At 45.2% G+C, this 26,867-nt stretch overlaps 2 protein-coding genes across 3 annotated transcripts in view; one reads left to right on the forward strand and one right to left on the reverse strand.

Moving 5' to 3' along the window:
• PLEKHG1 (pleckstrin homology and RhoGEF domain containing G1) overlaps positions 1-24,224 on the reverse strand; it is a 218,751-nt gene extending 194,527 nt beyond the window's left edge. Inside the window, exons 1-2 of one of the 2 annotated variants that reach the window (XM_046669951.1) lie at positions 24,094-24,215; positions 20,772-20,944 (exon numbers count right to left, since the gene is read on the reverse strand). The gene's annotated coding sequence lies outside the window, so the exon portion shown is untranslated. Of the gene's footprint in view, positions 1-20,771; positions 20,945-24,093 lie in introns of both variants that reach the window. The other variant, XM_046669950.1, reaches the window with a different exon arrangement.
• Positions 23,022-25,208, forward strand: LOC124243795 (basic proline-rich protein). Its single transcript, XM_046669802.1, has 3 exons — positions 23,022-23,123; positions 23,313-24,354; positions 24,548-25,208. The coding sequence occupies exons 1-3, from the start codon at positions 23,022-23,024 to the stop codon at positions 24,586-24,588; spliced, it is 1,185 nt and encodes a 394-aa protein (XP_046525758.1). The 3' UTR covers positions 24,589-25,208.
• Positions 25,209-26,867: the final 1,659 nt, after the last annotated feature.

A 26,867-nucleotide genomic window follows, 5' to 3' on the forward strand; every position in this document is an offset into this window, starting at 1 on the left:
ATAGTCTCTGGAAAAGTCCACTGTACCCTCGTGAAAGAAGAAAGCAAAAAAGGTAAATAACGTCTTAGTATTATTATAAAAATCATTTTGGCTTTGTGGACCCCCAGAAAGGATCTTAGGAACCCACATGTGGACCCTAGACCATACTCTGAAGACTCCTGATCTAGACACTAATGATTTTAAGAGGTAGGGGACGGGGGAAATGTGGCTAGGAACAAAACCCAAAATGCCCTGCTGATGCTTTTTATTAAGGAATATTTCAAATGGCACCCACATCCTCACAAAGTCCCACCAAGAGATGGCACGGTCATTGGCCCAAAAGCACAAGCTCTCACAAAATTATTGATGCTTCCCCCACAAGGTTATTTAACTTGCAAAATGGGAAGAAAAAAAATCTCCCCATCTGTTTTCCTCTTTCTGGCTGCACCTGTGTGGTTGAGGGCACGATAACATCAAATGTGGCCAGTGTCACTTGATAAATTATACCAGACTGAGGTTGGGGTGGAGGGAAGTGAAACTTCAAGTATGTGTCCCTGACATACAGGATACTTAACAAACGACAGAAGTCGCCTCAGCCAGCTCACTCATTTCCTCCAGAGCAACAAAAAAACGATGCTAATTAAGACTCCGTATCTATTGGACACAAAAGGAAGTGCCACCTCCCGGACAGATGGGCTGGAACAATGCAGCTGACTAGGTCTTTCTTCTTAGAAGGGGGGAGGGTGAGACTATAGAAGCCCCCTTTGTTTTTCTAGCCCGTAAAAGGGCCTTACACACTTTTAGACACTTAGCAGGTATTGAAACAAATATTTGTGGATGTTTTATTTCAGTTTAAGGGAAAGGTAGCCAGTTTCCTGTGGCAGTAAAAGAAGCATATTTTACAGTGAACAGCAAATAACACATCCCCTGGGAATACCTCCCTTTAACAAGACCCATCTGGAGGGGCTGAAGAGAAAGGTTCCTGCTGATCCTACAGTGGCCAGGGGCTGGAACGCCTTCTGGGGAACGTACATCTCGTTGGCCTGCCTGGAGGGTGGACTTCCAGAGGTAGCCCAGTGTGCCTGAGAAGCTTTGGTACGAAAGACTGCCCCACGGCGACTGGGGTGAGCTGAGGAGACGGCACAGGATGGGTACCCCACCACGCTGCACCACGCGCCAGAACACAGCCTGGTGTCTCCAGTTATTCAGATTTTTGCAAATAGCCAAAAAAATTGTCACTGGGAAGTCTTCCTCTTTGTTACTGTAGGTAGTATAACAAACTATTATTCTTTACCTTTGGGCTGAAGTTTCCATTGGTCACATAGCATCCAGAATAGTGCCTTGTATATAACCAATGCTCATACAACACTTTTGCTTTTATCAAGATCCATTCATTTAACAAAGTATACTTCTGACACCCCACAGTATGATACTCTCATTTGGCGCTTTGCTTCCTTCCACCCGGTACAATGTGAAGAGCTGGTTGACACAACCAAGGAGACACCAGGGGTTGACAGAATTCTCAGGGGAGGGGGTCATGTTAGGGACCAGTAAGGGAAAGAGGCTCAGATGGAGTTGGATTCAAAGGTTCCTCTCTCATCTCCAGCTCAAGGTCAACGGTACTAACGCAACCCAAGTGGATGTGAGCAGCGAGGAGCACAACGTGATAAGGCGTAACCCCTGCCGCCCCATGGCGAATTGTAAGGTGTTCACATGACAAGATGGTACCCAAATAGAAAAGTGTCATCACATGGGGCCAGCCCCGTGGCCGAGTGGTTAAGTTCTTGCACTCCGCTTTGGCAGCCCAGGGTTTCGCTGGTTCGAATCCTGGGCGCAGACATGGCACTGCTCATCAGGCCATGCTGAGGAGGCATCCCATATGCCACAACTAGAAGGACCCACAGCTATGTACTGGGGGGTTTTGCGGAGAAAAAGGAAAAGAAAAAGTGTCATCATAAAGTAAGGAGGACAGTGTGTAGCATAAATGATTACAGATGTATATTTCGATAGCAGTCATAATTAGATCCTTTAAACAGGTCATCCTCGGTCCCTGTTAGGGCTCAGTGTCACCATCACATTCATGTGATATTTCCCAGTTTTCAAACTGCGCTCTCACGCTGTTTAAACTGATTTGCACAACAAAACCCTGTGGGGTGAGGGGGACTACTGGGATCCCACTTTACAAAGAGGGAAACTGAGGTGCAGAGAGATTGGGGCTCACTTACCACCTGCCAGCGAAGCAGCAGCTCCATCACCATGACATTCTGAAACGGAGCCTCCTCGCAGCAGCACTCGACACTCACCAAATATCACTCCATACCCAATTAGAGCAAACACGCGAGGACTGAACTATTGCCAGGCACTGTGCTAATAAGCACATTACTAGGACGAACCCAATTACTCTTTGCAACAACTCCAGGAGTATGTTACTATTACCAAATTCATTTTAAAATTAGAAAGCTGAGATGCAGAAATGAAAGTAGGAACCTTGGAGATTCGATTGAAGAAAGAGAAGCCAGAGGTTTTCTCTTCTTTACAGAGGCGGGATAAACTGCAGTTTTATCCACTTCTTCTGGCTACCACTTTCAACATCAACACGTGAGATTGGAGAAAATGCACCCTCACTCCCCAAGCCAAATTCTTCTCTATCCTGTCACGCTGCCTTACTTTCCTTCAATGCACTGCTCATTCCTGATAATATGTTTATATCTGTCTCCTGCAGAGAACGCGGACTTCTTGAGGACAGACCCTCAGCTTTGCTCATCCTTATAGCCCACGTGGCTGCACAATGCAGGAATGATGCCTGGCACCAAACAGGCACGCAGATATTTACTGAATGAACACACACGTACTCCTCATCCCAGCAGAAGTCTAGACACCTTAAAAAAACCCAGCTAAGTCAGTCAGAAAGATCTGGCGATTTCAAAGACAAGCAAAATAAAACACACAACTGGTCCTCTTCACCCCCACTTGGATTAAGTGGGTGTGGAGCGCCCGATGGTCACAGAAGGAGTGAGTGTTTACACAGAGCCCTTCCCCGCTTGCACAAATACTGAAGGGGTCTGGGGGGACAAAGGACAGGCCAGGTAGCTGCAGCAATCTCCTGTGGGTCTGGCCTGGGTGTGGCCAGGGGTGGGCAGAGCTGAGGGGCCACTGAGTCAGGCCCTCTTCCGGTAATGAGAACAGAGCCTGGCTGCCGGGGGGCGTCTGGGGCTTCCTGCTGGTGGCCGGGCAAGGACTTTGAGGAGTACAGATTTAGAATTATTTCTAATGATCAAAGCTGAATCAGTGTTTTTCTTTCCCTTCACACACACACAAATCCCCTTTCAGATTAAAAACACAATAAAAATTAGAAAAATATACACAATAAAAGAAACAATAAAAGTAAACACAAATAAAGACAAAAGCCAAAAATAAATGCCATAAAAACACAAAGATGATTGTTGACAGTGATCAAATAAAACATGGCATTTATAGAGAGGATGCAACAGCATAACTGTTAGTGTTAATGAGATGCAACAGCATAACTGTTAGCGTTAATACTAGAAAAACATCCTCTTTAACTCAAGACACATCTTTTGGGGAAGAGAAATCAATTTATGCCAAAAACTATAAGCAGTCCAAACAGCAAATGGGCTGTCTTCTAAAAGTTCCTCATTCCAGCTGGACTCAGAGCTGGTTTTTATGGTGGGTAGTGCTCTTCTGAGCCCTGGGAGCTTTGGGCAGCAGAAAGTGGGAGGGAGGAAAAAAGAACATTTCTTCTTGCATGTCCACTAAAGAAAAGTATCTAGAAGCATGCATTTTCTTCTTTGTTCCTTTTTTTTGAGGAGGATTAGCCCTGAGCTAACATCTGTTGCCAATCCTCCTCTTTTTGATGAGGAAGACTGGCCCTGAGCTAACATCCATGCCCATTTTCCTCTATTTTATATGTGGGATGCCGCCACAGCATGGCTTAATAAGTGGTGTGTAGGTCCGCACCTGGGATCTGAACTGGCGAACCCCAGGCCATGAAGTGGAACGTGTGAACTTAACCACTGCGCCACCAGGCTGGCCCCCATTTTATTTTCTCTACCCCTCCACCTGCTCCATAAAAGCTGCCCTTGGTCCTCAAGGGCTCCCTGCTCCAGAACTGCCTTCCTTCCCGCCTCATCATCTGCTCCCTTCGTGTGTGTGTGTGGGGGGGGGTCTCCATGAAAAGCTGTTAACAGTGAATTAATAAATAAAAATGCATCAGAAAAATACACGTCTATTTTTACAATCTTCTATTGCCGTCTAAGGCACTACGAATTGTGAGGGTCTGTTGTTTGCTGGGCTGGGTGACAGGTATAAGCAGATGCAAGGATGGAGAAAGCTAAATCTCTCTCCACGAGGATGGAAGAGGGGAGAATGTGAAAGAATGTGGCTTCATTCACAGGGGCAAGGGGCAGGGACTTGTGGAGGTGGCAAAGGCTAACGCAAGCAGGTGTGATGAAACTGTGCGGAGGGACCCTGGGCACAGAGCAGAGATGACCTTTAACCCACAGACATCTCACAATAGGTAGAGTTTAGAGGAAAGTCATTACTTGAGTGAATCAGTCTAGGATCCGTTCCCATAGCGAGTCTAAACTGCTTTTTACTTTCCACAGTTTCTTCCCGTTGATTTCTGAACAATCAACTTTTTCACAAGCTTAACATTCCCCATTCTCCCCCTACTCCCCTCATTCCCAAGGAAGTAAAAAGCCTGGGGGTAACCTGAGGGAGATCTCCAGCAATGGCTGGGCAGAGGACACCACCCTCTGGATTTTAATTGTCCTTAGTAACTCAGAGACCACCTTTATTTAGTTGCCTAAATGCATCTGCTCCATCTTTGGAGGGAAATCACCAGTGCTTCTCAAAATATATTTTATCAGGTCAAAAACTTCCAGATGATCACTGAGTGCTGCTCCCCCCATGCTTCTCTCTACTCTGAGAGTCAACGCTCTCCTATTGGACTCTTCCTCAGCAACTCACAAGAGTCAACTATCGCATTTCAGGAATGCTGCGAGCCAGTTAAACAAAACCACCATTAAAATGTAAATAATATAAACTTACAATGAAATATATAGTATTAAAAACAAAAGTACAAATGCTCAAAACTTATCACTTTTTGATTTTACTGTACTTTACTGTTCCCTATGTTCTTGAGGTTGTTGACATCTATTTTATCTGTTTAGTAGAAATCCTTTATTAATGGTATGCTATTGTACATTTCTTCCCAACTCTGCACTCAATAATGTCCCATGGGTAGCTTGGAAGCAGCCACAGTGAGAATACTTACACCATGGAAGTTGGCAAGCACTATAAATCTGGGCTTGATGTTTAAGAAAGTGTCTAAGAAAGTGCTGGAGAAAATGTCAATGATACAGATTAAAACATCAAAGGGTGTTATGTCTGCAGCTGTTACACTGTATAAATAGCAATATTTAAAAAATGAGGAAATATTCACCCAGCATTCAATTCAGTAGAGGAGTTACTCATGTCATTGAAGAATGAATGAAGCTCTGACATTACGTCTTCATTGTTTTGTCTTATTAATGTGAAAGAAAATACCTAACGATATTCACGTCAAAACTACACTTACTTGAGCCAGCCCTGATGGCCTAGTGGTTAAAGTTTGGTGCTCTCACCACTTTGGCCACCTGGGTTCAGTTCCTGGTCACAGAACCACACCACCCGTCTGTCAGTTGCCATGCTATGGCAGTGGCTCACACAGAAAAACTAGAAGAACTTACGACTATGATACACAACCATGCACTGGGGTTTTGCGGGGAGAAAAGAAAACAAAAGGGGAAGATTAGCGACAGATATTAGCTCAGAACGAATCTTTCCCTACAAAAAAAAACCCCCAAAAAACTACATTCACTTATTAATAGGTTGGTTACAAATATAAGAAGTTCAGTAAACATTATAAAAGCCTAAATTTGCCTTTTTATTATTATTTGCAAATTGTGTGCTATACATCCTTTATATCAGTACAACTTATAATAAACATATGCATATCTGTATATACATATGTCTCCTGGGTGTGTGTATACATGAACACACACGCACACACATGCACACACATACACAGCCCCCTACTCCCACCCCAGCAGGTTGTTAAACATTTACCAGCACACACTGTATTCGCTTTCCATCGCTCCCGTGTTTGGCTGTATTCCCTCGCCCCTCAAGACCTGTTCCCACACCCCAGGCCCTCCACAACACAATGCTTGCTGATATGCCCATCAATAAGCTGCAAAAGTTTGTCTGTCAAACGTCCACAGAGAATGGAAGGAAATCCTTTGCATTTATAAGGCCTGGTGAGCCTCTGCTGCTCTGCCCTGCAGGCTCACTCACACGAGTCGGCAGCTTTATTCACAACTCGCCATCAGCATCACTTGTGCTTAACTTTCTTGGGCAGCTTGGAAAGAGATAAACACCTTTAAATTAGACCCAAACCCTACTGAATTCTGCGGGAAAGATTGCCAAGGAGATTTAGAGTTCTGTACTTGCAAAGGCTTCACGACATTAACAAACAGCCTTGTCCTAAAAGTCCCCAGCCATCTGAGCAGTTAAAACATTTTAAAGTGCAAGTTTCTTTTGCCACACTAGGAATTACCTGGTTAATTACCGCTCATCAATATACTTTTAAATTTCACTAGGACATGAAGTGTGATTTTGGAATTCCAATAGAAGACATTTCCGTTGAGTCAACTGGAGACTGAAAGTGCTGTCTTAGCAAAAACTTTTTCAAAAGGAAGTCTCTTAATTCTTCCCTGGGCCACCATGAAAACCAGTGTGATTAAAGTGATTGTTATTCTTCAGACTCAGTGAAGCATAATGGATTCCATAATCTTCACCAGAAGCATACCACCAAATGAGTGTTTTTTTAACGTACAAACCCTCCAACTCAGGATACCCTGTTACAAAGGATTTCCTGTAATTCTCTGGGAACATGCAATAGAGGAAAAATCACTGAATTTAAATTTCTGAAAATAAAGTACACAATTTAACTCAATTACACATCTTCAAACTCTTAATCTTGGCAAAACTCTTGTTTTCAAATTCTTGATTTTCTTTCTAATCCTCTTGGTAATATTTAAATCACCCCTCCTTCAATTGAGGTCTTAATCCTAGAACTGCAACATTTACCATCTTTTTTGATCACAATAGATTGAGAATACTGCAAACTCAATTATCTTTTGGATTAATCAATTTAAATGTGGAGTCCTTCAGGGAAGTGTCTGATCATACACGTCTTTGACGGAAGACAAGTTCTTACAAGACGTTAAGCTGAAGAAGGCAAGTAGACCGTATCGGTTTTCAGGTGTTTCCTGATGTCACCAGGAATGACTGACATCCTATGATGATTAGCATCTTTAGAAGTTTCCTCTCCAGAAGAGACTGCTTCTGACTCTGTCAGTAAACAGCCCTTGGCAAAATGAAATGTTTGTTGGAAATGCCCAATTGTTAATCAAACACTAGTACCTAATATTTATTTGTACTTAAGTGGGGCATCTCATTAGATGTTAAATATTTCAGATATGGTTTTTTCCTTTAGAAAAGACACCCCAATAGTCACTCAAGTACTCCAGTAGCTACTGGGAACAAGAGCTTTGCAAGGCATGCAAACAGTACAGTACAGCAAGTCTGGCTCCTTGCCTCTGGTCTGCCAACTGACCTTGTAAGGTCACCTTCCTTTTCTCTTACCAAGTGAGTTGTCACTCAACTAGCCACTCTTTTCTTCTATCATAATGTAATCTTCAATTTTAACTAGAATACAGCTGCTCATAATTAAGACAACATCTCTCAGGGCAACAAGATAGAAGGAACTTGGGTGCCCATGAGCAGAGAGCTACCTACCAGCCTTGGACCTTCTCAGACCCGTGAGACCTGTGTCCCCTTCTCTTCCCCACTTGCAGCTGAATCCAATTCAAACCCACACACCCAGTGTCCCACGAGCATGAGCTCTGGAGCCACTCTCTTGGGCACTGACTCCACTGCTGCCATGGATGAGCCAGGTGTCTTTGCGCAAGTTATCCAACCTTTCTGATACCTCAGCTTCCTCACTGATGAAAGGGGAATGACTGCACACATCAAAGTGCTGGTGAGCATGAAATTAGTAAATATATGCAAAGCCTGGACTAGAAAGGACTCAATCAATGTTGCTCATATGTCCACTGCTGCCACCACCATATCAGCCAGTCCAGGGTCTGCTCTTCTTCGCTGCTACAGGGAACTGCAAGGCAGGAGGCAAAGAGGAACCAGAGGTGAAGCTTCATAACCATCGCCGTCACCCTCTGCACTGCCTTTCATTCTCCTACCTGCTCCCCAGATGCCTTGTTCCCTCCAGTCTCTTCATTGCTTATTTAGAATTTCCACTCTGTTCCTTACAGCACACTTCACCCACTCTAGTCCCTCCTCAGTGTGATTCTTTTCACAAGAAATTCTAACCTATGTGAATTGGCATCTATTTTTCCTGTTTTGAGAATTTAAGTAAATGCATATCACAAGATTTCCATTGGGGAGATTTAGAGAGAAGAAGGGGCTGATGGAGGAGAAAGGGAAATAAAGCAGATGCCAGCTCTCAGGGGGTGAAGGAGCCCAAGCGAGGGCAAGCAGTGCACTCTGGGTTGTACTTTGGGTTGGTTTGAGGCGAGGGGCACAGACACGTAAGGCAGAAAGGGCTCAGCGGCGTAAGTTTTGGTACAAAGCTATCTATCAGAGGCGGATCCCACGCTTTGAAACCTTCTGTGCTGTGGAGAGGGACTGAGCTTTGCTGGGGTTATAGGTTATTCAAAGTTTTATTCACGGCAAATACCAGGTTAACCGGTGTCGAAGTCAGGTGCGGTCTTGGAAATAGAGACCAACTACCCAAAATCGTGAAATCAAGAAGTTGTTCCCATGAATTAGATGAATGATGGAGAGGAAAACTAACCTCGTCTCTAAAGTGATCATGAGAAATGATTTGCTGATGTGTTACTGACAAGACTAGTAGTGACCTCAAAATTTATTCGGGAGCCCAACATGCCTGACAATAATCTTACTTGGACAGGAATCTCAAGGGTGACCCAGGCATCCATTCGGGGGTTTGTAGGAACAGAGCTCTACTTTGCAAAGTGATACAACCATTTAAACTTACAGGACAATGCAAAATCCAATTCTCACATAACTCTTTTCCCCTAGTGTTTGCTCAAAAGAGAAGGCAGAGCGATAAGGATTTCTTCAAGACTCAGTATCAGAAGTAAAAGCTCTTCAAATTAACCCTTAAAAGGGCAGTGCACTTTCCAGAAGCAACACTACAATGCTGCTTTCCCATTCCACAGTCGACCACAGCAGAAATGAGAAACCCTAAAGAGCCAACGTGGATAGAAAGAGAAAGAGAGAGAGAGAAAGAAAGAGAGAGAGAGAGAGAGGGAGCGAGAGGGAGACGAGATGGAGGGGCAGGGCCTGGGGAGGAGACACGGTTGAGGGCTAGCTTCCACTTGGTAGCCCCTTGCCCCAGTCAACCCTTGGGGCCTTCCCCTCTGTCTTGGGAACTCTTGCCTTGAGACTGCCAACAATAGTGGCTTGGTGACAAGGGAGAGGTCACAACTGTCCATGAAATAGCTGCTAAAGGCCAAGAACTGTGTAACAGTTTACCCATTATTATTATATGTTCATAACAATCCTATATAAGAGTTATAATTTTCCCCCACTCTATGGATGAAGAATTAGTAAGTGGTACAGTTCATATTCAAAAGACAGTCCATTCATTTCTAAAAGTAGGAATCATGCTATCTTCATTCCCTGTTCAAGAAGGAGAGGAGAGAGGCCAGCCCTGTGGTGTAGTGGTTAAGTTGGCGTGCTCCTCTTTGGGGGCCCAGGTTCATGGGTCTGGATCCTCGGAGCAGACCTGCACCACTTGTCAGCCATGCTGTGGCTGCATCCCACATACAAAATAGAGGAAGACAGGCACAGATGTTAACTCAGGGCCAATCTTCCTCAGCACACACACACACTAAAAGGAGAGGAGAGATGGAATTCAGACTCCTCTGAGGCAAAGAGGCAGATTTAAAGACAGCCTATCCCAGGTTAGAACTCTGAACATATTTGCTCATTAAAAGACACTGGCATTAGTTCCATAGTACTTGTAAACAATAGACAGGAGCTAAGCCTCAGCTACACTAAGAATCAAGTGGGCTTTCCTTCATTAGCCCAAGGTCACCATCACCATTGATAATATTTTTGTGGAGTTGTCTTCCAAAAATAAAATTGTAGAATACAACCTCTCACTCATTCATCTAAATATAATCATGTCCTTGGGATGTGGCATTGAACAAAACAAGCAGAAATCCTGGGTTCTCACAGGGAACTCTGACCTTGGACAGGGTGAGAGCTGATATGAGGGAACTACTGCTATTTTTATTGGGTGTATTGATAGTGTGGTGGTTATATAGAAAAGTGTGTCCTTAGTTGGAAACGCATATGGAAGTATTTATAGGTTAAATAACATGATATCTGGCATTTGCTTTTAATATCCAAAGTAGGGGAGGGTGCCAAGTGGGGAAACGGATGGAACGAGATGGGCAAAATGTTTCTAATTGTTGAAGCTAGAGGGTGGATACACAGGAGTTCATTACACTATTTTCTCTACTTGCGTTTATTTGAAAATTTCCTTAATTAGAAGATGAATTCCTCCCTCCATGGAGCTTAAAAAGATAAACAGTAATTTATGTTGTGTCAAGCAGACAGCTATACATGCTATGCAGAAAAATAAACAGGAAGCAAGGTGGGAAATGCCGAGAGCAGGGTGGGCAAAGGTAATTTTTCTACGTGTATGTAAGATTTATCTATTCCATACCTATAAATTAATGTAAGACATGCATGAGTTGATAAGCTGCATCAGAGTAAGGCATTAATACAGATAAAGCTGAATAAAATGGTAATTAAAGGACACCTGGTTTTCTGAGAAAGAACACAGCAATTTGAGTTTTATGAAAGAGGTCAGTTTTAAAGAAATGTTGATGAAAATAATGGCTAACATTCACCTAACTTTTTTTTACGTATTAGAACTAGGTTTTGCAAGCATGTTAAAGAATGACTGGGTTTGATCCTCATCATAACCCCAGGGGCTGGTACTGTTTCTGTCATCTGTAAGATGCTGTCCCTAAGCTTCGAGAGGCTGAGTAGTTGTCCAAGGTCATGCAGACCCTAAGTGGTGGAACCCAGTTTGAACCCGGGTAGCCCAGCTCCAGAGTGTGAACGTTTAACTGCCACACCACTCTGCCTATTTGGATAGGTAAGTAGCATTTGGATAAAGAAGGGTGAAAGAGGAGACCTAAATATCTAGCAGTGACTTGATATTTTCTCAGTGTCTGCCACACCTGTTGCTGTGGGTACCACGGAAGAACAAGGCCGAGTATGCGGGAGCAACCTGAGTGAAGTGGAGGACAGACAGGGGAGAACAGCCAGGAGCGAGGTTTTCTGGGTAGGATGGAGCTAGAGAGTAGACACTGCAGGCAAGAGGCCCAGGTGGACCTCCTGTGGAGAATTCTCCAGAAGCCCAGGAGTACGAGGGCAGGAATGGAGGACAATGGAGTCACAGGGCAGACTGCCCACCACTTCTACTCCCATGTACCCACCACCCCACCCCCACTCCCACCCCCCAACCACCCACCCACAACTCCCCGCAACACCTCAGCCTGCCCACCTCTACTCTAGAATGTGGTCTAGCAGTATCAGAGCCAGAACCTACCTTACTTAGAGGCAAGACATGGCAATTGCCGAGGTGATACGATTATTCAAGAAATGTCTAAGTTTCTGTCTGTGCTGGGCACTGTTGTAAAACATTGGAAATACAGTGTGAACAAGACAAGGTCTTTGCTTTCATGACGTGGTAGGACAGACAAGAAACAAATACATCCTCTGTTAGGTGTTGATCAATGCTATATGTAAAAATGAAGCAGGGCAAGACAGACATGGCTTGTAAGGTGCTGGGGATCCTATTTTACAAGGCATGATTGGGAGACTTCTTTGATAAGAGGACACTTGAGCAGGGAACTGGAAGAAGTGAGACAGTAATGCTTTGATGTCCGGGGAAGAATGTTCCAGGCAGAGGTATTGAAAACACTCTGAGGCTGGCGCTGGTTTGGCAGCCAGCGAGCTGAGGCAGAGTGAGCACGTGAGGAGGAGCTAGAGATGAAATCGGGGGAGAGAGATCAGAGCAGGGCCAGACTGGGGAGGGTCTCGAAGGCTGTCCTATGGATTTGCTTTTGACTTTGAGTGAGATGGGAAACCATTAGAGGTGTCTGGATTAGCCAACACATGAACAGGATCAATTTGGCTAGTGTAAAGAAAGAAAGTAGTGACATGGGTCTGAGCAAAAAGACCAGTTAGGAACCTAATGCACTAATCCAAGAAGACAGGGAAAGGGGAGCGGACCAAGGAGGAGCAGGGAAGACTGGAGAAGTAGGATTCTGGATGTTTTGGGAGGCAGAGGCCACAGGGTTTGCCTGTGGGTTGGACCTGATGTATGAGATGGGGAATGTGACCAGAGAAACCCTAAAGGCTCTCTAACTGGGACGTTTATCTCTCCTTTAGGTTCTACCATCAGCCTTTCCTTTGAGTTAAGTCATGATGAGAGAGCTCTACGAAAATGCATCCGCTGGTCAGACTTGTGTTCTGGAGAGAGCAATCAAAGCTGGCTCAGCAATTATTCTAATGGTCTAGGCAAGAGATAAGCATCTAAAAGGATGGGAAAGGGGCACAAATAAGTGAACCCAGATTGAGAACTATTTAGGAAGTTATTGCTAACTGATTGGGCAAAGCAGGAAAGGGAAGAAAAATGGCTTGCCGTGAGCCGCGAATTATGGTGAATTGAAAAAGGAGGGGAAAAAACAACCCAGGAAGTTAGAGGTAGGTCTGGAAATAGAGATTATGAGCCCAGTTCTGGGTGGGTGACTTGGAATCAATTGTGCACAAGCCAATAAAATCCCAGAAGGCATGTGAATAAGAGTGGGAGGCTCACACAGGCCTACTGCACAGTTTTTCTGTTGATTTATTTTGAAACACTATTGGGCCATACTATTTGAGCCAGAAAACTTAAATCAGAATATTCTAAGAGAAATTTCATTATTTTCAAACAGGCATAGTAACTAAAACAAGGCTACCAGAATCCATTCCCTTTTAACATGAAGGGATCCTTCGAAGACATGCCTTAATGAACTAAATTTATAAATAACAGAGTAATTATTGTACCACTTAACACTAAACAATGTGGCTTAGCTATATTCATTTGTTTCCAGTAAGGGTGCTAAATTCTGAATATGAGGATCACAAATACCGACTTCTCAAATTGGTTTTTACATTTCTAAGCACCAAGTTGGTAAACCAGAATTAAGATTTTCATCCAAAACCCACACACTAGCAGTGAACATTAGACACTGAACATCTTTACAGTGGAAATCAAGAAATGGACCCAAAGTCAAGTCAAACAACTGATTAAAGGTCAACGGTGTGCTGGTGGTGACCATGCTCTCTGCTGGGAATACAAGGATGAATATGACATAATCTCAATGCCTCAGGAGATTCACAACCTATCAGAAGATCTAGAGTGCCCTCCCCGTGCATAAGAAGTCATGTTTATAGGGTTGGGGGAGGGCTGATGTCCCGTCTGGAAATGCATAGCCGTCAGTCAACCAGCTCAGAACATTAGAAAGACTTCTTACCGCTACAGTTTCCCTGGTAGTTGTTGCTATTCTGGGATAAACACTATTGAGTTTCCAAGTGCACTATAAACTCGTGAAAGGCAGGTAATGAACACACGTATTTTTAGAGCACCACATTTACTGCAGACTCACACAACTTTTACACCAACAGCTACTGGACTCTCCTCGCAGAAGACGGTTTGAACTTCACTTTTCTAAAGAAACTTTTATGAAGTGCTAACACAGAGCTCAGAGCTCCTCTGGATCTCTCCAGCATGTTTCCTCCCTCTTTCTTTTTCCTCCCATCCTTCCTCCTCTCCTCTTCCTCCTTCTCCTTTAAATATTCAGCTACCTACACAGAATTTCCTTTCTTCAACTAAGTTGTGAAAACTGAGATTTTGGCCTATATTTCTTAAAGCTCATTTCAACCAGTAGAAGAAAAAATTATTTTGTTCAAACATTTGCTTTTAAGGAGCTCATCATCAAGTGAGGGAGGGTAGACAACTAAATGGTTATCAAAAATACTACATTGTAAGTGCTAGAAATGAGGTAATGAGGATGCTAAAGCACTAGAAGGAAGAGGTACTTAGCAGTGAGGGGTGTGTGGGGAGGTGAGCTTATCTGTCTCAGCTTCCTAGAGAGCACCACGATTGGTCACCTGCTGCCTTGGTGACTTCACTTAGGGGAGCCAAAGGAGGAGGGCAGTGGCAGTAAGAGGTAGAGTCTGGCAAGCAGGTAGGACAAAGCAAATCGTAGTGGTCACATGGTTTCCCAATCCCCATCAACTCCTTCTCTTCAAGCTGCGTTGTCTTGGCTGACATTCCAGTTCTGAGTCAACCCACTTCTCACCATCTCCTCTGCTAGAATCCTCTCTGTACCACTGCAATGGCTTCCCAACCTTTCTACCTGTTTCCAGAACTTCCCGCTAGTCACAGCCGCCAGAGAGATAGCTGGGCATTAATCAGATTACGTCATTCCCCTGCTTCAAACCCTTCGTGGCTTAACATCGCACTACTAAGCCACCATAAAGACCTTTGATATTATAAAGACCTACGCAGTCTAGGCCCTGTCTACCTCTCCAGCTTCACCTCCCACTTACCCCTGCTCCCTTTGTTCACACACACAGGCTGCCCCTCTGTTTCTAGAACTCACCAAGCTTATTTCTCTCCTAGGGCCTTCATACCGATTTGTTTCCCTCTGCTTAGAATATTCTTCCCTCAGATCATCTCAGAGTTACTTCTTTGTATTTAAACCTCAGCTCAATGTAACCAGCTCACACACGCCTTTCTGACCACCCAGGAAAATGCCCCCACCCCAGACCCATTTCCCTGTTTCCCTTCTTTAAAGCACGGGTTCCACTGAGTTTTTCCTTCACTCCAGATTCGGTCTGTTTTGTTCATCACTGTACCCCCAGAATTTAGGATATTATGTTCGTTGGATAAACTAATTCTAACGTGAATTCCCAAGTGTAATGTATATTACATCTCTACTACAGTAAAACAAACAAAAAAACGTGTTCCTCTTCCCTCTCTTACCATTTGACTTTTGCCAAAGGAAACTGAGGGCCCTTCTTCAACCACCTGGATGGCTTTGCCTAGTTATTTTCATGTTGCTTTACTGTTCCAGTCATCTGGAAGCAAGGCATAAAACTTAAGTGTGACACCCAGTAAACATAATACAAGAGCCACTCTTTATCAAAGGCTGACTAGGTACTAGGCGCTATACATACATTATGCATTTAAACCTCATAACAACTTTATGATATGATTTTTACCCCCATTTTAGAAGGCATTTGCAAACAACTTCCAAATAACACATACAGACTGCCTAATTCCAGACTATTCCTTCATTTCAACTCAGAGTATTCAGACTTTAGAAAGACAAACTTTTCTGTGCACACCCTTTTTCCCATAATTAATGTCACAGAGTCAGTGTTTGAATTTGTACTACAATAAGTAGGCAAAGACAGCAATGAAGTATTAGATTTGATTGTTCTATCTCATGCATATTGAAGCATCAAATAAGAATTCTCATTCAAATGTACGGCATATAGTTTCTAAACATGTGCAAAGTATGTTTTCTGCACATACTAGTAATCCAAAACCAAGGGGATTTTTAGAATAGTTATTGCTAGCTACCATGTCTTTAGCTAGTACTGAAGTGTGCTCTCTTCTTCATTTATTTAAGAAGTCAAAAACAAATACCTGTCAACTTTCTATTTGGAAATTTCTTAAACTATGGGATTAGAGTAGACAGCATCACATCTCAATATGGCAGATCATAAAGTGAAACAAATCTCTTTTGCTCCGCACGGGTATTCTGAATTTTGAAAGGCACTGCCACGATGGAGCTCACCACAACTCAATTTTTAGAACTTCATAGGATTTGCTTTCATACCAGGGTAAGTTTTCTTCTAAAAAGAAAGAAACAAAAACAAATATGAGTGCTTCATAATGACACTTTTTGGAAGTCACCTGGATTCTGAGTTGCTAGAAGTAATATTTCATTGAGATAGGCTACACCCGTGGGCCACAAGGCTTCCACATGCTACAAAAAACATTATTTCCACATTACTTTCTTTGCTATTTTAGTTTCAAGATCTGATATCATTAGACATTGTGATTAAGTGGTATTCCTTAGTGTTTAAACAACTCTTAAAGAAGAGGGGTAAAATAAGCATTTATCTTATATAGACAGTGAAGAAAAGTGGAAAAAAGCCAAGACCACCAAGATTTTCCTCCATAACAATATTCAAATGCTTCCAAAGATTTCCCAAAGCACTTTCCTAGACAGAGCCAGCCCTAATCAGCCTTGTGCGTGCCCATTTCCCGTCAGTTCCCTGTCCACCTCATTCCCCTTACGGCCCCACCCCCGTTATTCCTTAGCAAGTAACTCTCTAAAAACTCTCATCTAGGCTGGGAAAGGCATAATGTAAGGGCAGGTTTTTCTTTTAAAAAATTAACGTTTAAACTCTACGTCTCCTCTCATAGGCTCCTCCGCCTCCCACTCAGTATCCAATATTCCTGATTTTGACTCTCGTGCTGCATACTTCACATATTTAGTTGATTCAGATTTTCAAAAGTGTGAGACAGCCGAATGTTTAAACCATAGGCTGTTTCAGACCAGCTACCATCTCCTTCTTGGAGGCAGCTATAATATTCTAGCACAACAGAGATGCTTAGACTAATAACAGGTTTACATGGTTAAAGGGAACAAATGCAGGATCGTATATTTATGCCCCAGATTACAGTTTTCCCTGTCTCCCAGCACATCAGAGAAGCACAGATGTTAGTGTTTGAGGACTGTCTGTAATCACACGGCCACGGGAAGCTGAACTCTGTGCTGGCCGCGGATCAGCCCCTCCACCGCCCCTCTGTGGCCTCCCGTCTTCACCATTCCCTCCCGTTCCCTCCACCCCAACCAGCCTGCTAGTCACAGGTCGGAGACAGCCTTAAATCATCCTGAGGCTGGACTGGACCGTGCCCTGGAACGCCTCTAAATGGCTTTTCCTTTGCATCTACTTGTTTCCAAAGACTCCTACTTCCTCTAGAGTTGGTACCTGTTCTAAAGACGTCCTAAAGCGGGAGGGTTTCAATCATATGGAAAGGTGGAGGGAGGAAGGAGGTGGCTCAGGCAGGGAAAATGGTCTGCACTGCGCTCCCTCCTTACCCAGGCGCTGAGCCACCCCTCCTAGTCAGGCAGGGTGCAGGAAGGGAACTTTGCTCGGCTTCAGTCCCAAGGTTGGGAGAGGATGGGAGGAGCTGAAAAGTGCCCCAAAGGAAGCGATTCCAGGGGGGTACAAGGAAAGGCATGCTGGCCATGTGTGGAGGGCCAGCACACTGCAAAGTGCTGGGGTCTTGGGTGACATGTTGACATTCAAATCAAAACAGCATGAAAGCACACTTTATTACACCTAGAAATAGCCAAGTGTTGTCAAAGGTCCCATTGAGTCATCGAGAAACAGGAGTTAAAGGAACCTTGGACAGAAGGGAGCTGGAGAAGGAGATACAATGGGCTCCAAACCGGGAGCAGAGAAAGATCTCGACGAGGATTCAGAGTTTAGAGGGTGGGCAGAAAGCAAAGACGTAAGCAGTATTTTTCTCTCTTAACAGGGCGGAGGATGGGGAAATACTGGAAGAGAACACCACTTGGAGTGTGAAAACCAGAGATGCGCCAGAGGAGGGAAGGAAGGCCAAGGGGTTTTAAACGGAGCCCCCTCCATTTCATTGTCAGAAAGAACCTACTTTCGAAGAGAGATGATTGGCCCCTTGGAACACAGAGAAGAGATGGAGTATTTATGTTAAATTAAATCTAGAAAACTGAAGTAAGCTCGAGCTAATGCCCTCATTGCCCTTAGGAAGGCATTTATGTGCATTAAAGGTTCACACATCTCTGCAGACAGCTGCCAAAAGGAATTATCCAGAGGCAAGAGCGGCTCAGCTGCACTCCTACTCAAGTTATGGGTAGGTCAGCGTCACTTAAACAGGATTCACTAATACGCTTTGTTCATTTAAGTGACTGAAGTTGTTTTAAACTATTTCTAAAATACATCAGATCACAAATGTCTTACAACACTTTTATTTATTAGATTATTACTTTACTCGTTGCCAAGACCAAGTCAACCTCTCAGAGGTAAGAAATGGAAGAGAGAAACTCAGTTACAATGTAAACCATTGGAGCCAAATCTTGTAAGCCACCAGAGCGTAACACGAATTCATTTGATGGATATTTATTGACCCCAATTTAATACATTTCGTTGATGCTAAGATACACACTTTTCACAACTTATCTATGCATCTTAGAGGAGATGGTGTCAATTTTATTGACAGCATTTCTTTTCTTAGTGGTACATTAAAATGGTGTATTTTGAAAGTGTCAGATTTGATGAAACAGGAACTCATCAATATCATTAAAATCACAGTTCAGATGTTGCCTTCTCAGAGAGACTTCCTTGAAGCACCACTCTGAGGTGGCCCATCCATCACTCTGCTTCTCCCCACTTAGATTACATCTCTATGGAGACTGCCTCTCTTGTGTTCACCGCTATGCCTGGAACCACATTATTCTAGGCATAGCAGGTTCTCAATAAATGGCTCTGGAAGAAAGAAAAGTTACCATTTATTGAGCAAGGACTACATATCAGACCTTGAACTAAATGCTTTACTGAGGAAAATCTCATTTCCTCCCAGCAATTAAGAGGTCATTCTTATGATCTACTCTAAAGACAGGGGAACTTGAAACAGCTAAGTGGAGAAGTCAGGACTAGACTTCAGTTCAAGCTAACTTCAAAGCCAGACATGTAAGCATCATGCTATAGTGTGTATCGCACACAAGCCCTGGAAAGTTTTGTGCTTGATTCTGTGACTGGTCCAAAGATGTAAGGCAAGACCCCTAAACCTACAAAGAGGAATAAAACCCACCCTTGAAAGGTAATATCTGTCCACTGAATCACCATATTCTTCTGCCTTTCTAAGTGCTTCATGTACAAGGTCCTGTGTTAATATGGAGGTGGAGGGGCGCACATCTCTGCCCAGTAAAACGAAGAGAGGCTCCAAGAAAGAGATGGGTATTTAAACTTTGCATAGAAGGATCCAGCTATCTGTGAGGACAAGTGCAGCCCAACTAGGGCTCTGCCAGTTATCCTGAATGATACGGATGTAGGGGACATATGAGAAGGTGCCAGAATAAAAGTAGGTACAAGGGCTCTGGGTGCCATGCTGGAAGGGTGTGAACTTCATTTCACGAGATCCATGATCTTCATCAATGACCCGTTTCAATGTGGGCCTTATTCCATCCCAGCCAAGCTTCTCTCCCCGTTTGGCATCTAACCCCAGGAAGAAAGCTGAAATCTGGCCCTGCCACTCCTAGTCAACCGATCGCTATGTCTAGCAGAGACTTCTAACCCCAGCGTAAAGAAAAAACAAAGAAGAGCGCAGGACAAAGGAGTGACAAGCGAGATTTGATTACAAGTCAGGCTGTATCAAGTCAGCTTAGACAGAGCCTACAAGATTTGTCATTTTGGGTCTCCATGAAAATACCGAAGGATATCAGAAACATAAAATATTTCATTTAGAACAGAGCTGGTAAACTATGGCTGCAGGACGAATCCAGCCTGCACCCTGTTTTGTGTGGCTTGTGAGCCAAGACTGGTTTTTACATCTTTAAAGGGTTGTAAACAAAGCGAAAAAATGCCCCCACCCCGAAGGAATATAGAACAGAGACAGACACAGACCACAAAGCCTAAAATACTTAGTATCTGGCTCTTTACAGAAAAAGGTTTTCTGCCCCAATCCAGAACTTCTCCTCTTCCTCTTCCTCCATCTGTATTCAGACACAGGTCATTTAAACGTCAGTGTTCAATGTGACTAGACAGACAGAGAGCTAGATCCATTTACCACTTCAAAAATTAGACCTCATTTAATGATATGATGATTTCTTGATTGAGCAGTTACTTTTATGAGAATTCTAAAGTTCCAATGATTGATAGACTCATACTCATTTTAACTCTGTCTTTGATATTTTAACAAGATGTCCTTATACTTAAGGGCTTGCTAGCTTTTGGCCAAATGCTGTAATGGTTTGATCTTCCTAGTGCTGGTGATAAGTGGCTTCTGTAGGCTCCCCAGCACGCTGGTTATTAAAGTTTACCCAAACAACCGTCTTAATTAAAGACTGGTGAAAACCCTGCCTCTCCTCCCACCAGGTTAGTACATCAAGTGGGCGTAGCTGGAAGCTTTTGAAAACCTGGCCTAACATTAACACTCTTCAAGTTGCCTTTCCTCTCAGATTATATGGGGAGAGGGAGAAAAGAGGAGGGCTATGGATTTGCCAAACCACGAATCCCGTATACTTTAACTTTCCATCCAACAGTAATGCAACATTTCCCAAAAGAAGACGTTTGGGCTTGGAAATTTTTACTTGGCTTGTATCTCATCGGAAAAACGTTTTTGGGTAACCTTGTGTATACAGATTGAACAGATACTCAAACATGAAATTCTAGATATATAGTCAACTTCTAATCACTGGGATGGGAATTCTCCAGGCACACTTGAAGCTGTCTTGCAGCATCTGGGTAACCCGCGGCCCAGTGATTCTGCAACATACCTGGGTCCCCTCGCTAGGATGACGGTTAGCCTATATTTCCATCATCTTTGCGAAAGCATCTGTTGCTTTTCATCAGCATGAGCAATCTCAAGCCGAACATGTAGTCACCTCTTAATTACTTGAAGGCTGGCTCTTCTGTCGGTGAGCTCTACTTGGCACAGCCGCTTGTGGTTCTGAAAGCCCAAATGGTTTGGGGTCAGCTTTTCATTTCAGAACGCAGGATTGATGCAGGCTGTCACGAAACATTAATATTTGAGATGCCTGCTACACACAAGTACTATGCTGCTTGGGGTTTTTGTCTAGAAAATGTTTTCATTCCCATCCCTGCTTGAACACATGAACATTTCACTTTAGAAACGATGTTTTCCCTAAATCAAAAAAGACATGGGATTTTTTTCTTTCTTAAAAAGTGAATCATTACATTTAATTAAAAATATGTCTCCACCATCATTTCTAGGCCACGCATTTTGTGAGAAAGAGAAGTGACCCTGGGTGAAATCGTGGCCCTGCCGATCAAGAGCTATTTAACCTCCAGCAAAAAGACTCCTGGGACTCAGTTTACCAACAACAGTCACCTTTAAAGCACACGATGCGCCAAATGCTTACTACGGATTATTTCATTAATAATCATTGATGCTCAGCATGACTGCAGACGGGAAGCCCATGGTTTCCTAAATCACAGAGGAGAAATGAGCAGAGGTGAGATAATCCAGAGAGAGTGATCACTATGATTGTTACATTTTCCTGATTATAAAATAATCTAGGTCTAAATCATTTCCTGAGAGGGGTCAAGGTCTCCGTGCTAAGCAGCTGCGAGGCCGACTTCACGCACAGGTCGGCTAGCCCCAGAGTGCTGGACCTTCGCTGCTGCCGCTTTCCTGAATCTTTAAGATGCTGCGGCTGGACTAGATCATCCAAGATCCATTCTAGCTTTAATATTCCATGGATCTAGTCATCCCTGCCCGAGGATTAAAAGCTGACAATTGTTTTCAAAGACCAACTACCAGCCACAAAAGAGGGGAGGGGGAAGAAACTTGCAAAAAAGTGGATCGCAGCCATCAAAGATCAGAGTATAGATGCAGAAACTGCTTTTAGTTTACTGAGGGCTCAAAAGATTTAGTGTTACTCAAGTCTTTCCCATATTTATGGGTCAGACTACGAACCATTAAATCTTAATTAAACCACTTAAAAAATCATACCCTCAAAGGAGAGAACAAAACAGTACCCGTTATTCTTGGCTTTGAAAAATGACGTTGCCACTTCCTATTGATTGGTTCAAAAGGGATCATTTAAGCTCTTGGAAGTACAGACTGAATCTCCCATGGAAATATTTACACTTCTATCCGGCAACATCATCCACCTTAAAGTCACTGAAGGAAGCTGGTGCCCAGGGGGCAGATGGAGATAAGCAGGAAAATTCGATCGAGGAAAAGCAGAATCAGGGCATGGATCTGACTGCCAGACAACTTTCTCTCAGTGCTCTGCCCTGAGCGGAGAGCTTCAGGGAGCTGCTACGCTGGGGGGGGGGGGGGGGGGGGGGGGGGGGGAAGCGGAGAAGGAAGGTCCTTCAGTGACTTCTCTTGATGACCCATTTGAGGAGGAAGCCAGAGAGGCAGGAGAACTCTGGGAAAACATTTCGTCAGGTGGTCTGGTGGCTTAGACATGGGGCATCAAATAAAAAAAAAAAAGGCAAAGTGAGGAATTGGGAAGACAAGATCAAAGATTTTAAAGGGTCAAACATAAAACTACCACTTTTTTTTAATCTAAGTCTTAAATATTTTAGACCAAATTAATACCACGGGGGGGGGGGGGGGGTAGGGGATGCCGAGTGAGCATGAAGCTTTCGAATCCATCTGGTTCGTGTAACACTTCATGGGCGATCAAGCCAAGGCCACCAGAGGTAGTGTGGCTTGCTCAGGTCCCACCCGGCAAAGCCAAAGTTAGAATGGAGTCGTCTTATTCCCTGACAGATGCGCTTGGAAATGTTTTAAATACCGTTGAATCAAAGTTCAAAGTCTACAAATTCTTTAAAACTATGCCAACTACAGAACTGAGACGCCAGAAGACGCCGATTTAACACTCGATAGATATTTTGATGGCATTATACGACCTATCTAGGCCTGGAATTTAGTGAGTTGACAAATCTGACCTAGAGTCAACATTCTGGTCTCCTGCTGGTTAAAATAGGAAACACAAGGTAGTTCTGTATCCACTCCGTCGGAAAACCCCCAAACCAACTCTCCCTCCGAGATGGACATTGTCTTCTGTGACGCCGGCGGGGAACAGCCTCCCGCCGGACTCACGCTCACCGATTTCAAAAATACGTGCAGTAGCCGCGGCCACCTGAGGGTGGTACAAAGGGAGCGTGGAGGACCAGGACTCAACGAAACGCCGGCCCCACAAACGACTCCGCCAGCGCATTTAAAAAAAGTCATCCACCTCATTGTTCCCCAGGAACAGAATGAAATTTAACAGCTTAACAACTTTTCCCAATTAGAACCTCCTTAAGCTTCTGGTTTAAGAACCTGACTCTCAACACAGGACACAAAGAGGGGGCGGGCTGCCGGCATCACCCGCAAAACCCAGCTGTCCTTCCAGGCCAGAGAGGTCGGCAAAGTCCCAGCGGATCAGGCGTTACCATTTGCCCCTGTGACGGACAAGCCACCAGCTTTCGCCCCCCCTTCCACCCCCGCCCCCCCAAAGGGGGCATATTTGCAGAGCTGGGACACCCAGGCTCGTTTCTACAAAGGCAGGGATCCTCCAAGCCAGACGCGCCGCAGCGCCCCAGCCTCCGACCCCCGCCGTGGCTCACCGGTCCTGGGGACCAGCGCGGGGACCGGGGTTGGGGAGCTGACTCGGGTGGCTGGCCTCGGGTCCCGTTTTCGGACTGTCCGGTTTGACTCGTGGGGGTTGGGGGTGGCAACACTCCCGGGGGTACGCAGAAACCCCTTCTCCGGGGAGCCAACGTTGCAGCCGCCGAGGTTGCGGCTGGAGAAGGGGGAGCGCCGGGAGCGGGACTGGCACTCGGGGGCCGGGAGCCCGGAGCCGGGCGGCGGCGGCTGGTCGCCCCCTCCAGGCGGCGGCAGGCACGGCCGGCCCCGGACCCCGGTGGCGGGGCGCTCCCCCAACCCCGTGTGCCCCCACCCCGGGCGGAGCGCGCCCCGGACAGGGGCCCGGGCACCAGGCTCCGCCCGCCTCCACCTGCGGATCTGGGGCGCCGCGCCGAGGCGGCTCCCGGGGCCCCCTTCCCGTTCCCCGGGGTCCCGGCGAGCGGTCCCATCCCTGGAAAAGGACCCCGGTGTCACGCAGCGCGGGCGCTTACCCGGAAAGGGGCGGCTCCCGGCGCGGGGCGCGCGCGGGGCGGCAGGGAAGCGGCGGCTGCGCTGCGCCGGCTCCGGGCCCGCCGAGCGCCCTGCAGCGCCGCCGGCTCCGACTTCCTCTTCCTCGGCTCGGCCCCGCCACTCGGCCCCGCTCCCCGGCTCGGCCGCGCCCGGGCCGCCCCTCCCTGCGCCGCGCTGCGGGCTCCGCCGGCGCGAGCAGCGGGTCTCCCGGCCCGCCTCCCCTCTGCCCCGCGGCGAGAAAGGTGGGGAGGAGGGGGCGGAGGAGGGGTGGGGGGAGGAGGGCAGGGCGGAGGGAGGAGGAGGGGAGGGAGGAGGGGGGAGAGAAAGAGAGATTAGGCCCTTGGACTTGTCTCTGGCGCGTTGCCAAAGAGAGCAGTCAAATTACAGCCCCTGGGGAACAAAATTTTTTAAAAATCCCTGCTACTGTTTTCGCAGACACATCACTTTTCTTCATTTTCCGGGATCCTCAGGTTTAGCTTTCTCTTGGGCGTGATCATTTTCCATAGGATTTCTTTCAAGTCAGACCCAAAGTGATTCTTTTAAATCAACGTCGCAGTGTGACACACAAGCTCGCGGGTAATAATATGGAAAAGGAGGACGAACCTCGCTGGTTTGCAGGCATCGCTACCCTGGTCACCGCAGTTCATGTACCGAAGAACCTTTGCTTCGAGAAAGTAAAAGCGAAAAAGGAGGCAAAGAAGACTAACCTTTGTCACTGCCAGATAGCTCTTTAAAGGCACCGACTCTGTAGTGAAACTATGACTTCAGTCAAAGGTGCTTCGGGTGAACGTCAAAGGCAAGCGAAGTGATTTCTTAACACTTATCTCCCTTCCAAGGCAGACACGTCGTGTTTGCCGAGTGACTCCATTAGTTTCTGTAATTTTTCAGAGTGCGGTCTGACATTACTTGTCTACAGACTTTCAGCTTGACCAGTTATTAGCTGTGTGGGCTTGAGGGAATTATTTAACTTCTCTGTGCTTCGGTGTCCTCATCTGTAAAATGGGGATAATGATGATAGCGCCTCCGGCATGAAGTTGCTGTGTGTGATTTAGATAAGATAATGAGCAGGAAAGCTTAGGAGCCTGCCCAGCACACAATAAAGCCCGGATAAAAGTTAGCTATTCTTGTGGATTTCTCCATTTGATCTGCCATCATGCACATACATGGTTATGGAAATTATAATACACATTTGAAACAAAATAAGATTTGGGGCTAAAAACCTTATTTTGGGCAAACTAAGGTAGGGCTACACAGTGTGTGGGTTCTCTCCCTACAACGTGCAGTTTATGTTCTGTTTTATGGTTTATTTTGTCTCCACAACCGATTTGTATTAGCTAAAGCTAGGAGCCTGGGTTACGCTCAGAATACATTGACCACAGAAGGTTTGCAACGGGACTAAAACAGAGATTTGCCATCTTCAAGGCATTGTCTCAGTGGGTCTTGCAATAACTTTGTGAGGTCAACAGGACAGATGCCACTTTCCTTTCACACACAGGAAACTGAGGCCGGGACCTGGAGCTCATATGGGCGCTCCCCTGTGCCTGTCACCCCATTTCTCTATGTTGTTACTTGCAGTAGAAGTGAGCAGAAGCACCTCACACCTGGACAGCACGTCTGTGAGCCAGTACCCCATTTATAGGCTCTATCAATCCTGTGAGATAGGTACTAGCCTCAAAAGACCAAAGGTTCAGAGAAGCTAACTGATGAGCATGTGTGTCTGATGGATGGGATTAAGGACAACTTGGAGAGGAAGAGGGGACAACTAGGGTTTCCTGATTCCTTGCAAAATGCTTTCTCTGCTCCTCCACCCCCTGACCCCACCGAGTCCCCCACTTCTTAGCACAGATGACTTAGAGTGAAGTAGTATGATCTGACCACCAGTTGCAGACTCTGCCACTTACTGGCTGCTCACCCCTAGGCAGATAACACTTCTGAACTTTGTTTCTTTATCTATGGAATGGTTATTATATTTCCTTTCCAGCCACTTCACTTCACCTTAGTTTATTCATGAAGTGGGCGGTGGGAAATAGAAACAGGAATGTGAAGTCTCTTTTGTTGATAATGAGTGCCAAGAGCGTCACTAGACATCTAACACACACATTGCCATTCTTGATTCCCTAGTAAATACACTCTGCCCTTAAGATCCTTAGAGTAATCTTGCAATCCCCTGGGCTGACCCACCGTGTCTCTAGTGTATCTATGTGTGCCTGGCTCTTAGCTCGCCTCCTAACTCGGAATAGATATAAAATGTTCGATGAGTGGGTGGATGGATGGGCGGATGAGAGGACCGCATAGGAGTTGTGAAAAAGCTATTATGTAGCATTCCAGGTTAGGGTATGCTACTCTCCCCCTTTAAGGAGAAGAATCCAGTGGAATGACTTTCTAATGGTACATCCAGTATCAGCAAAAATCTTTTGGTGAGAGGTCTTCCTAATACTAATATCAGTCAAGGTCAAAAAAGGGAAACAGAAATCAGTTAAAGTATTTATAGAAGAAAGACTTTAAGGCAAGGAATTGGCTCCACCAGTGATGGAAGAACCAAGAATCCGAAAGGAGACCGTGGGGCAGGCCGGACATTAACCACAGCAGAAAGCCAGGGCGGTAAAAACACTGCTTCAGTAGCTCAGAGCTGTGAGCATGTGGTGCACACTTAAGGGGTATGGACCGAAATTTTCTTAAACACTGTTTTGGCCAAACACAGATTCCCTCAAGCCAAGTTCTTCCTCTGGACTCCACTTTGCTCCTTCCCTTTCGT

Source organism: Equus quagga, chromosome 8, assembly GCF_021613505.1.
Source record: "Equus quagga isolate Etosha38 chromosome 8, UCLA_HA_Equagga_1.0, whole genome shotgun sequence".
Taxonomy (NCBI): Eukaryota; Metazoa; Chordata; class Mammalia; order Perissodactyla; family Equidae; genus Equus; species Equus quagga.

Excerpts from the sequence above, each read along its gene's own strand:
- LOC124243795 (XM_046669802.1), top strand. The coding sequence starts at position 23,022 with ATGGACATTGTCTTCTGTGACGCCGGCGGGGAACAGCCTCCCGCCGGA. Across the intron at positions 23,124-23,312 it reads GCCGCGGCCACCTGAGGGTG|GACACAAAGAGGGGGCGGGC; the intron begins GTACAAAGGGAG and ends CTCTCAACACAG. Across the intron at positions 24,355-24,547 it reads TCTGCCCCGCGGCGAGAAAG|ACACATCACTTTTCTTCATT; the intron begins GTGGGGAGGAGG and ends CTGTTTTCGCAG.